Source organism: the organism of the source record quoted next (genome assembly GCF_019968985.1).
Source record: "MAG: Porospora cf. gigantea B chromosome Unknown PgB_NODE_816_length_10612_cov_123.051, whole genome shotgun sequence".
Lineage (NCBI taxonomy): Eukaryota > Apicomplexa > Conoidasida > Eugregarinorida > Porosporidae > Porospora > Porospora cf. gigantea B.
The window spans coordinates 1-10,612 of NW_027179276.1; the positions used below are offsets into that span (position 1 = coordinate 1).

At 52.6% G+C, this 10,612-nt stretch overlaps 10 protein-coding genes across 15 annotated transcripts; 4 read left to right on the forward strand and 6 right to left on the reverse strand.

Annotated features, from left to right (window-relative positions):
• Positions 1 to 10: 10 nt before the first annotated feature.
• Positions 11 to 457, forward strand: KVP17_000310 (uncharacterized protein; the record flags this gene model as incomplete). The annotated part of the gene is made up of 1 exon (XM_068520293.1): positions 11 to 457. The coding sequence occupies one exon, from the start codon at positions 11 to 13 to the stop codon at positions 455 to 457; it is 447 nt and encodes a 148-aa protein (XP_068371617.1).
• A 126-nt stretch (positions 458 to 583) lies between these two features.
• KVP17_000305 (uncharacterized protein) lies at positions 584 to 1,174 on the reverse strand (the record flags this gene model as incomplete). The annotated part of the gene is made up of 1 exon (XM_068520227.1): positions 584 to 1,174. The coding sequence occupies one exon, from the start codon at positions 1,172 to 1,174 to the stop codon at positions 584 to 586; it is 591 nt and encodes a 196-aa protein (XP_068371609.1).
• Positions 1,175 to 1,215: 41 nt separating this feature from the next.
• KVP17_000312 (uncharacterized protein) lies at positions 1,216 to 1,794 on the reverse strand (the record flags this gene model as incomplete). Its single annotated transcript, XM_068520312.1, has 1 exon — positions 1,216 to 1,794. The coding sequence occupies one exon, from the start codon at positions 1,792 to 1,794 to the stop codon at positions 1,216 to 1,218; it is 579 nt and encodes a 192-aa protein (XP_068371621.1).
• Positions 1,795 to 1,863: 69 nt separating this feature from the next.
• On the reverse strand, positions 1,864 to 2,373 carry KVP17_000313 (uncharacterized protein; the record flags this gene model as incomplete). The annotated part of the gene is made up of 1 exon (XM_068520313.1): positions 1,864 to 2,373. The coding sequence occupies one exon, from the start codon at positions 2,371 to 2,373 to the stop codon at positions 1,864 to 1,866; it is 510 nt and encodes a 169-aa protein (XP_068371622.1).
• A 2-nt stretch (positions 2,374 to 2,375) lies between these two features.
• KVP17_000308 (uncharacterized protein) lies at positions 2,376 to 3,296 on the forward strand (the record flags this gene model as incomplete). Its single annotated transcript, XM_068520280.1, has 1 exon — positions 2,376 to 3,296. The coding sequence occupies one exon, from the start codon at positions 2,376 to 2,378 to the stop codon at positions 3,294 to 3,296; it is 921 nt and encodes a 306-aa protein (XP_068371615.1).
• KVP17_005287 (uncharacterized protein) lies at positions 3,261 to 4,028 on the reverse strand (the record flags this gene model as incomplete). Its single annotated transcript, XM_068515092.1, has 1 exon — positions 3,261 to 4,028. The coding sequence occupies one exon, from the start codon at positions 4,026 to 4,028 to the stop codon at positions 3,261 to 3,263; it is 768 nt and encodes a 255-aa protein (XP_068371623.1).
• An 83-nt stretch (positions 4,029 to 4,111) lies between these two features.
• Positions 4,112 to 6,607, reverse strand: KVP17_000311 (uncharacterized protein; the record flags this gene model as incomplete). 3 transcript variants are annotated; one of them, XM_068520296.1, is made up of 2 exons in its annotated part: positions 4,112 to 6,150; positions 6,322 to 6,607. In XM_068520296.1, the coding sequence occupies 2 exons, from the start codon at positions 6,605 to 6,607 to the stop codon at positions 4,112 to 4,114; spliced, it is 2,325 nt and encodes a 774-aa protein (XP_068371618.1). The 3 variants fall into 3 exon arrangements, with proteins under 3 accessions (XP_068371618.1, XP_068371620.1, XP_068371619.1); XM_068520298.1 differs by lacking the exon at positions 6,322 to 6,607 and having other exon boundaries at positions 4,112 to 6,136; XM_068520297.1 differs by lacking the exon at positions 4,112 to 6,150 and having other exon boundaries at positions 6,254 to 6,607.
• Positions 6,608 to 6,711: 104 nt separating this feature from the next.
• KVP17_000307 (uncharacterized protein) lies at positions 6,712 to 8,941 on the forward strand (the record flags this gene model as incomplete). 4 transcript variants are annotated; one of them, XM_068520267.1, is made up of 3 exons in its annotated part: positions 6,712 to 7,458; positions 7,487 to 8,188; positions 8,258 to 8,941. In XM_068520267.1, the coding sequence occupies 3 exons, from the start codon at positions 6,712 to 6,714 to the stop codon at positions 8,939 to 8,941; spliced, it is 2,133 nt and encodes a 710-aa protein (XP_068371613.1). The 4 variants fall into 4 exon arrangements, with proteins under 4 accessions (XP_068371613.1, XP_068371614.1, XP_068371611.1 ...); XM_068520268.1 differs by lacking the exons at positions 7,487 to 8,188; positions 8,258 to 8,941 and having other exon boundaries at positions 6,712 to 7,470; XM_068520265.1 differs by lacking the exons at positions 6,712 to 7,458; positions 8,258 to 8,941 and having other exon boundaries at positions 7,505 to 8,209.
• A 67-nt stretch (positions 8,942 to 9,008) lies between these two features.
• KVP17_000309 (uncharacterized protein) lies at positions 9,009 to 9,767 on the forward strand (the record flags this gene model as incomplete). Its single annotated transcript, XM_068520292.1, has 1 exon — positions 9,009 to 9,767. The coding sequence occupies one exon, from the start codon at positions 9,009 to 9,011 to the stop codon at positions 9,765 to 9,767; it is 759 nt and encodes a 252-aa protein (XP_068371616.1).
• Positions 9,768 to 9,973: 206 nt separating this feature from the next.
• On the reverse strand, positions 9,974 to 10,153 carry KVP17_000306 (uncharacterized protein; the record flags this gene model as incomplete). Its single annotated transcript, XM_068520250.1, has 1 exon — positions 9,974 to 10,153. The coding sequence occupies one exon, from the start codon at positions 10,151 to 10,153 to the stop codon at positions 9,974 to 9,976; it is 180 nt and encodes a 59-aa protein (XP_068371610.1).
• Between the last annotated feature and the right edge of the window lie 459 nt (positions 10,154 to 10,612).

Here is a 10,612-nt window from a genome sequence, read left to right on the forward strand (position 1 = left end):
AGCCGAGGTAATGCAGATGTTGGCTGCTGGCACTCTCCCCTCCTGCGACTTCTACATGGCGAACCCTGGCAGTTGTGACCCCAACGACGCCATGGAGAAATGCGTGGCCTGCAAGACCGCTCCCAAGGTCCTTGGCGGATACGATAACCTCTGTCCCTCTCAGGACTCATTCCCCGCTGGACTTCAAGATCAGTACATGTGGGTTGTTAGTTACGCTGGCGGCCGTAAATCTGGATTCGGGAAGGTCAAAGGGAAGTACCATTTATGCCTTGTGCGCAAGGCCACAAAAGCTGATATCGAAGCTCGAGGCAGGCAGAAGGAAGAAGTTGCGCCACTCTCAGTTCCTGCCGCCCCTCCAGCCCACCAGTCCGACATGACAGACATCCTCATGTTTGGAGGAGTAGGTGTCCTCATCCTCGTTCTACTTGGCTTCTGCGCTTTTTTCGTCATTCAATGAATCTGAAACGTACCGAATAATAATGACATTGTCCAGACACGTATAAATTAGTTTTTTGTAATGTACTGTGTCTCCTTGTTACCAATTAAACTCAAACACGTCACTTATAAGCAAGTTCCACAGGTCTCACTTCATCGTCACAAATACGACTCCGCCAATGCACATGAAAGCCAAAAGCCCAACGCCTGCCATCATATACATCTCACTCTCCTGCGCCTCGAAATTGGGGTTTGACTGGCCTTGTGCTTGCGGTTGGCCTTGCATTTGACCTTGAATCACAGCAGGTTGTGGCACACCGGCGCCGGCCCCCTTACGGGCCTCGTTCTCAGCTATTTCCTCTTTGGTGGCTGATGTAACACGGCAGATGTGTACCTTGCGCTTGAGTCTTGTAGAGAGAGCGCTTTGATAGCTTGCCACGAACATGTACTTGTCACGTAAAGAGTGCTTGATCGCTTCTTGGCCTGGACACCGGTTCTCGTGCGACGAGAGGAACGTGAGACCCTTACGCTTGCAAGCAATGCATTTCTCCATGGCATTTTGAGGGTCACAGGACCCTGGGTTCTGCTCGTACATTTCACATTCCGGCAGGGTGTCGTTCTTCAGGGCATTCTTGATGGTGTCCCCAATCTCGGACTGCTGTTCAGATGCCTCAGCCAAGTCATTCAGATTGACCTCAGCGAAGCTCACTGAACAGATCAACAAGATAGGCAACAACATGCAAAATATGGGTGCAAGGCGAAACCAAATCGTCTCAGGGGTCAGCGCTGATAATATCTGTTGTCGCTCCTCATGACCAACTTTCGTATTTGTGCGTCCTTCAACATTCTTGTCGCGTCTTCTGACAAGGAGCAACTGCTTTCTGAGTCACGAGAACTGTCTCCATCAGTGACGAAGGACTCTGGGTCCTCTTTGACTAAAACGAATCCTCCAAAGTCAGGAGTCTGTAACCTCTCCAGAAACCCACGCGTATCCAGGCCAGCTCCCGCCAATGTTGGGAAGAATTCTTTACAGACGGTCACTATCCTGGCAAAACCAGCTCGGTTTGTTTGAGAAGCGCCTAGATCCTTCAACAGATCCTCCACAAACGCTGCAAGAAGTCGTATCGCGTTGGAGTCCACATCGACGTTTACCCCACACTCATCTCCATACCGATTCAAAAGACATCTTATAGGACGTTTCCAGTTTTTGAGCGGTGGCGGATAAGGATTCGTCACGGTTGGCGTTAGGACGCGACGTTTGACCTTGGGCTTTGCCTTTTTTTTTACCACAGGCCACTCGATGTGAGCAGGCTTCGCCGTCTTCTTGGACTTCACAAGCTTCTTTTGGGTAGTCGGCATATATACAGATCAAAGCAGTTATTATTGTTGACAAAAATCTCAGACCATCCACCCCACAAGGAGCCTGGATCAAACTCTTTCGAAAATATCCGTCTTCAGACTGCCAAACAGCATATCTTTCAGCAGTTCAAGTGAACGCTCCGCCGTCTCCATCATTTTCGCAGCTTCATTGGACGGCTTACGGCTCAAGGCCTCATCCACCGCTGTCTCAAGGTCGCACACCTCGCAGCAGACCACGAACGGCAGCGCGTCCACCAACTCGCGTTGATGGTCATCCATCAACGCAACGTTGACCACCGCCACCATTCTCACGCCCAGCTGAGCCACCTCCAAGATCGTTCCCGCGCCGGCATGTGCAATCACCAAATCAGCCCCTGCGATCCACGATGACAAGTCCTCCTCGAAGTCGAAGAGCTCGAAGCGGATGTCGGAGGGAGGCGTGGGGCGGGGTGCAGTCCCGTATTGAATGACTACGTGTGAGAAACCAGCCCGGCGCAGATACAATACGAATTCAGAGTCCTCGAATCTCGTGGTGAGCTCTGGAAACTGAGTGGACCCGACGGTGACAAACAACTGCATTTATGCAGTTCCATCCGGATTGGAAGGAAATCGACTACAAGGTGCTCGGTGCACGGTATCCCGAACTCAGACCGTTCATCTTTAAAGCAGACCACGGAGGAACCAGCGTTGGTCGGGGCGAGGATCCGGAGGCCGTCCGAGTACTGACGAAGGTCAGCTTGCACTACCGACACGGCATTGAGTGGCCGTTTCCTGCTGGATCTGGGTACATGATCCCTCCGGTCCCATCAAGGGAGGTGTACGTGAGAATAGTGAATGACCTCGTAACTGGATCTGGAGGTATGTGGGCTGATCCAGCCGCCATCATTGAGCGACATGGCGAGACCCCACCTCCCACGGCAAATCCTGTTACAGGCCTAGACATCGGTGTTGGTGCAAATGCTATCTACTGCCTTCTGGGTGCCAAACTATACGGATGGCGGATGCTGGGTACCGATATTGACGCCCAATCACTACAAGTGGCACAGACGTTGATAGACGCCAATCCCGACTGCGACGTGCGGACCGTCCTATCTCCAAGTCCTCATTGTTTTTTCCCAGAGGACACACAAGAAAAGTTCACGTTCAGCATGTGCAATCCGCCTTTCTACGCCAGCGGCAGGGATCCCAGGCCTCACCCTCACAGATCTCTGGTTGGTACACAGTCGGAGTTATTCTGCGTGGGGGGGGAATCCAAATTCGTCGTCGACCTCTTCAGGGCCTCACGTGCCATACCCACACGATGCCAATGGTACACAGTTCTTTGTCACTTCGCCGCTACGATCTCAGACTTGAAGGCAGCCTTCTCCTCGCCGCCGAATCGAAGAGAAAGACGAATCTCTGGCGCTGGGGGCGCCTATGGCAAGGAGCCCTCCAGTTGGCAGGTGATCCGATACACGTGCGGCGTGTCAACCCACCACATCGTCGCGTGGACGTTTCACTAACTTGGGCGTCGAGAGCAGCATCGTTCGACTCCACGGACAGAGTACATCAGGCCACTTCTCGCTGTCTCGGCACACGTCAGCTAACATCTCCATGCGATGTTTGTTGCCCTTGAAGAAGACCACACTGGATTCGAGAGGGGGGTGACATTCCTTTACTTCCTCTGTATGTTTAATCTTCTTCTCCTGTTTCACAGGATTCAGACACATCCGCATCTGTGACGTGAACCATGGCTGATCCTTTAAACACGCCGTGACGTACTCAGCCTCCAGGACCTGTACCTCTCGTTGGGCCTCCATGACCTCGTGTTCCAGAGATCTCTCCAACAATTCGAGCTGGGTAGTCAAGGGTTGTATTGTAGGAGCAGGCCTCTCATCACTCGAGGATGTTGCTTCCGGTTGCGGCTGCTCGCAAGCCGGTGGCACTATCGATGTGGGCTGCCTTTCTACAGGCGCGTCAAGTGCGACTGGACTGCTGGTACGGGCGATAGCGGCGCGATACCTCTCCATGTCCACTGGAACACGTTCAACGAACGGAAAAAGAGTTCGAAGACAATTGGTCTGGGGCGGCTGAAACCACCTTGGAGGCTCTTGTGGTGGTCGGGGCGGGGCCACTGGTGACTCCACTGGGGCCTGTCGCTTGGCCGGGTCACTTACAGTCTTAGATGGTGGCCGACCACGACGTCGAACGGACGGTACGGAAGGTGCAAGATTGTAGGGTTGTGTGCGGGTCATAAATCTACGATAATCCTCATGTAACCGAAGAACTCCTTCTTGGCGTCATCCTAGCCTTTCATTCCTTGTCATCGTCATAGTCCTCATCCAAAGAACTTTTTCTTCTTGGAGTCCTTCTTCTCCTTCCGTTCCTTGTCGTTGTCTTCGGACTTGGTAGTCTCTTCCTGTTCCCGTCGCCTCTCGGCGTCCTTTTCTTTCAGAACGTTGAACATCGATCTCGGCGTCCAAATGCTGGTACCACCCAGATACATGTCCACAGATGTCGAGCGTGTAGCCTCATAGCAAGCTCTCATCTCGCCCATTGTAATACCTCCGATGACGAAGACAACGACGCGTCTTCTAGCTTGTTTCTGAGCCTCAGGCTTCCGCATCGCCTTGGAGGACGGGTTGTCGGTGGCCTCCCCCCAGTCCCAATCCAAGTTCTTTGCTCGGAGGTTCGCCTCCAACGGAGAGGTCTCCTCCATACGCGCTCTCGGACGGTCCGGTTCCAGCACGTAAGGATAGATTCCCCCATGCAGTTGGTCCAACGCAGCCTGTTCCATCAGCTCTGAGATATGAGGCTGAAATCGTGAGAGCTCGAACTGGACAGTCTTGAGCCTCCTCTTGTAGTAGGCAATTCTCGAGGCGTTGTCGGCATATATATGCATGTGCTTCTGCTCGGTCTTCTTCTTCTTTTCGGAGTTGTCCAGGCCGCTGAGAGCGTTGTGAGTCTTCGTGACCTTGTGCAGCCTCAGCTCCAGAAAGAGATCCACCACTCTAACCATGTCCGCGCTCAGCTGAGATGCGTCGACCATCGTTTTCATGTCCTCTTTCTTGATATTGAGCACGTGCGTGAAGTAAAGGAGGAGCAAACGGACCTTGGAGAGGCTGTTGATGGACATGTCCCCAAGCAGATTCCCTATGCTGGTCAGGATCTTCCCAGGTGAGACCTCCTTGCCATCCTTATCGACACCGGTTACGATATCCTGCTCCACGCCAGCCACGCGCATAATAGACTGAGATTGCAGCTCCTTGAAGCACATGTCACTCAACGTCACGTGGTTCCAGTACTTCCCCAGAGCTTCCTGATACTGAGGAAGCGCTCTGATGGCAGCCGCTGTCTCCTCGTTGTTGAGTTTGCCACCTTTCTGCAGTTGGGCTGCAGCGTTATTTGCAGAGAACCGCTTAATTTCGTCCTGAACAGCCTTATTAACCACTGCTATGTGGTAATGCCGGTACTTGACGAAGATGTCATCATGCTCGCCCAACACGATGGCTTTATCCTCCCCAGCCGCGTAGCCGGCGCTGACCACGTCATCCGGCGGTGGTGGTTTCCCTGACGACGACGACAGGTCCACAGGGGTGCAGCAAGGAATCTCCAACAGATCGTAACAGGCTGCCTGGTATGTGAAGTCGTGAACCAACAACGACCCAATGTCAAAAGAGCGATCCAAGAAAACCAGTGTAGTTCGACCTCGGTTCAGTTGGGAGGCGTCGTATTTCGTGATCTTCTGATGGGTGAGCTGGGCCACCTGCTCGCATAAACCGTTGCCGTTATTATGGAAACGAATGTTGGGCTTATCACCCAGGGTAATCATAAAGGTTGCCAACTTGTCAGCGATCACTTCCAATTTCGACCTCAAGGGTGCGTTCTCCTGCAGTTGCTGATCAGACCCGAACATTTCTGGCAGAGAGTAGGGGTCGTCAAAGTGAAATATGCGGGACTCATACGCTACGAAGGAGTAGTTGAATTCCACAAAGGACTTGATCCTCGGTATCAACAGCGGAGTGCTGGCTATCAGCTTCAAAAGGTTCTGATCCTGCGTAGCATGAGTCAATAGGATGTGGCAGTTCCGATACTTGGGTCGTCTTTCGTTAATGAAGTCCTCACAGAGGTGTTTGATTGACTCCTCACACGGAGTGAGGAAATAAATAACATCCAACTCTGGCAATGGTTGCCTTCCCTTCTCCGCCAATTCCACCACTGTCACCCCATCCTCTATCATATCGTAAACCTTGCAAACCGCCGAGAGCACTCTCAACGACCACCGATCTACAACCATAGCGCAGAACGCCTCTCGCGACTCCCCAGCGCGTGTGCTGGAGTAGGCGCGTACACGCCTAACCATATGACCCAGGATGCCTGCTTACAGAACCGCCCTTGGCGCCTACGTTCTTTGCCAAGTTCTTTTAGCGACATGCTGCAATTCGGCCAAATTGCTTGGGGAATTGATTTTTACACTTATTCAACGACCTCTCCCACGTCCTCGCCCTCCACGAGGGCCTCCCCCGCCTCGGCCCCGACCTCTCCCACTCGCAATCTTCGGCTTCGTCGGTCTGTTCTTGGGGGTGTCATCGATCAGGAGGGTGTCCAGCGGGGCAGAGTCAGGCAGAATGTAGTACCTGATGTTGTTTCCGCGACATGTGAGATGGTCCATAGAAATCGGTGCTCGACCTTTTACGGTCATTCGGACGTTCTTCAGATGGGTGTTCATTACGACGTCTACGCCGATGATAGTTCCCTGCACGACTGTGCCGTTTTTGAGCTCCACGACAACAGTCTCATTGGCAAGCTTCATCAGAAATCGTACGAGCTTCATTCTTAAATTGTTATTTTGAGTAGGGCTTTCTTCACGTTGTCTCAACTCTATTAGGTTCACATCAGGGCGTACCCGCCTTGTTGATGGGTACACTCATTCGTTCAATGGAGGCACATGCAAAATACGTCATTGTTGATGGAATGGTTGTTGATGTTGTGACTGACGATCATCCTCTCCGCCACTACAAGAAGATCAACGAGATTGGCCGAGGAGCCTCTGGTACGTGTTTCGTGGTCGAAGACACTCGAACCGGAGAGTTGCTTGTGATGAAGGAAATTGACGTCTCGTCACGCTGCCGGAGGCGCAGCGCTATGAACTCGGACTGCAACCTGCAGGATCGGATACAGAAAGCCCTCAACGAGGTCAATCTCCTGCAGAAATTAAATCATCCTACCATTGTCCAATACGTGGACTCGGTCCTCGTAGAGGAGGACGTCCAAGAGAGCGACGTCTCCTCGGAGCGACAAGCACAATCCGCGTTTCTGGCGATTGTCATGGAATACGCTGACAATGGCGATCTGTCGCAGGAAATTGACAGAAGGTACCGTAACGTCAAAAGCACCAGCCACGATGAGTTCGCCACCTTAAACTATCGTCATGTTGGGTACGATACCGCCAAGTCCCATCGAATGCGTCGGCGGATTCACCACGATGGCTACTTCTCCGAAGACCAGGTACTGGAGATTTTCGTTCAGTGTCTTATGGCAGTGCACTACTTGCACTGCAAGCGGATCGTACATAGGGACGTCAAGACTCGGAATATTTTTTTGACGAAGAGCGGCGTCACGAAGCTTGGGGATCTAGGTATATCGAAGGAGCTGAGACCCAGTGTTGACCTGGCGCATACCCTAGTGAGCTCATAGGCGCCTAACAATGCAGGTAGGGTCACCCTTTTTCATGTCGCCTGAGCTGCACCTGAACATGGCCTACAGCTATACGTGTGACGTCTGGTCCTTGGGCTGCGTCCTCTTTGAGCTGTGCTCGCTGCGACATGCTTTCGGCGGAAAATCAATGTCGGATGTGAGGCATAAGGTGTTAGAGAACAACCCTGGCCGGATACCCGTTCCTCGATTTTCGGCGGACCTTCAGCAGTTGATAGACGACATGCTTCAGAAGGATCCCAACCTGCGCCCTTCCACGTCTCACCTGCTACAGAGACCGTTCGTCATCTCAGCGGTCCGAAGGCTCTGTGCCGCCCGAGATCCGCTTCGTCATCCGGAATACACGCACCTACACACGCTGGAGGCCGCCCTGACAAATGGGTCCGTGGATTACTGCGATGCGTGCGGGGACATCCACCCTAAGGGAGCCTGTTTGGAAACCGCCTCCACGCAGCCCTCATTCTCGCGTGCTGTCGCTGGAGCTCACCGAGAGCCTGACGTACACCGTGTTCAGCGTCCAGCACGCGACGACGCCGACAGGGAACCGGACGTGTATTTCTGCCGTCTCTGTGCCGGCTTCTTCTCTGACCCCAACCACCACGAGCACCACGACCACTCCGGAAGAAAAGGGCTCTGCCACACGGCGAGGTCGCAGTCTGGCACATGCCGGACAATGAAAGTTCGGATGCATGCTAGCATGGTGAGGATGTCTGACATGTGAGTTTTTTTTATGGGTCCGTCCGGAAATTTAGTGATTCGATGTGTGCAGACTATGGGCACATGCTGCTTATGTGGTTCGAAAACCTACGTAGTGGCGGAAGCACTGACTGAGGAAAGAGAGCGTCGTGACATCAAACTCATATGGAAAGAAAAGAAGAAGGAGGCCGATTTTGTCGCCGACATTCTCATCCTCGGCACTGAGAGCGCCGGCAAAACCACATTAGCGCAGGCCTTAACCGGCTTCACCGCGAAAAATGGTGGAGCCACGACGAGGTCCTTTCAGGTGTTCCAATGTCATGACTCGCCGACCAACCTTCCTCTCAGAGTATGGGACACTGGCTCCAGTGTAGGTGTGCGGATGATGTGGCCTATTTTCTGTCAGACCTTGGATCTGTCATCGGTGTTATTCGTTGTCACACCTCGAATATGCTCCTCGGAACAGGCGCTGAACGAAATCCAGCAGTGGTTGAGGTATCTTGTCTCTGAAGAATGCCTTCGGTTAAGCACCATCTGCTTCGTAGTGAACAACCAAGGCGGTCAGGTCTCACCTGAAGCTCTTGAAACTCTACGAAGTCTCACATACGAACAGGACATCGCCGAAGCACTTCAGAGCAACAGGTTCGCATCCATAATCTGCGACGTGAAGGACATTTGGTCTGATGATTCCACATTTGATGCCATAAGCTGGGCCGTCTGGGGACGCCCTCCAGAAGAAGATGAGCAGTCGAATTGAATTGAGCTCTGTTTGTATTAGTCATACCGCTTATGACTCATGACGAAAACACTCATTTTACAAGGATATGCCTTCAACGGACTACACCTCCAGTGAAATTTGGTACTACGTCTGGATTGCGTTGTCAGTCGTTTGCAACATCTTGCTCATCGCGTTGATGTTCTACTGCGCCAAGCGCTGTTTCATGGCTCCGAAAAAGAAGCCTCACACCGAAAAGCTGCCGGTGAAGGCGGCGAAGAAACAACCAGCTTGGCAGCCGTATAACGCTCCGCCGGTGCATACGCAATACGCTGCGGCACCCCAGATCATTTACATTCAGCCTCGTACATACGGGCTGGAGCCAGTTCCAGTGCCGGGCTCCTACCCTGCACCTGCTCATGGAGCCTACCCTGCGCCTGCTCATGGAGCCTACCCTGCGCCTGCTCATGGAGCCTACCCTGCGCCTACACCTGGAGCCTACCCTGCGCCCGCGCCTACACCTGGAGCCTACCCTGCCACAGTTCCGGGGGCGTACAGACCGGTTCCCCCGCCAGTACCGCCTCCAACGGTTCCTGTGCAGATGCCCTACCCCTATAACCAAGACGCGGCTCAACACGTTGCGGTGTATGCCCCCCCTGCAGCCCCTACAGCTCCCGGAGCCCACCCAATAGAGGTGATAACACACGACAATACTCCACGTCGACTTCAAGTGGAGCCTGCTCACAATAAATACCGCGAGGCTCTCCAAGCCAAGGAGTATGAAAATCGGCAGTTAAAGGACCGACTCGAGTGGCTCGAGCGAGTTAATGGGGACAAGAACGACATTTATGGTCTGAAAGATCCATAAATGAATTCCTTGCTGGAATTGCCTTTTTTATTACCTAGAAATATGGTGATTCACGTACGTCATGTAGTTGTTTGTAGTCAGGTTTCGCTCTGGTTAATGCACCGGAGAAGGGAAGAGAATACTACAACGTGCTGACAAGAATACCACGCAAGTTGCTTTTAATTCGTGCGCAAGTTGCGTTTGAGGAGGCATGTATTGTATGAAAATTATAATGCGGGAACACCACGTTTCGACTTGGGGTCACCCGTGGTTACGTTGTCATCGGCGACGGTAGTCGGGGCTTTGTAGTTGGGTCGATGCTCCATGACGACCTCCGCCCAGCTACGCTGGCTGGGCCTAGCCGAAACCGTCCGCTTGGCATTGCCAAACTGGAAAGGTGCCGACATTGGAATATTCCGATGGCACGTTACACCTCTAATTTTAAAATGTGCTGACACTCTTCCCGTCTGAGGAAATTCTAGGAGAGAACTGTGGAGATCCGCAATGATGCGATTTCGATCAAGGCCTTTTGGAGACGGATACTCGGATTAAGAAATTCGCAGGAGGCTTCCAACAGAAACCTCAGATGTGTGCTTACAATTCTCTGTCTGGGTATTCACGCGGAAAACATGTGGAGATATTCATGAAGGAAATACATCTAAAGACACTCCCTCATGAAGATTGTCGTAATTCCGAGTTAGTATCGTCCAAAGGACTTCTGGTGTACCAGTGCAAAGACCGTTTCCCTCTCTGTCCTCTGGGGACGGTCCGCCTTGAGGATTCGATGACCCAGGCGCTCTAAAACTCACTCACTCCGTCTGATGGATGCCCCACAGTAATTCATAACGGCAGCACTGTTTGGAGGT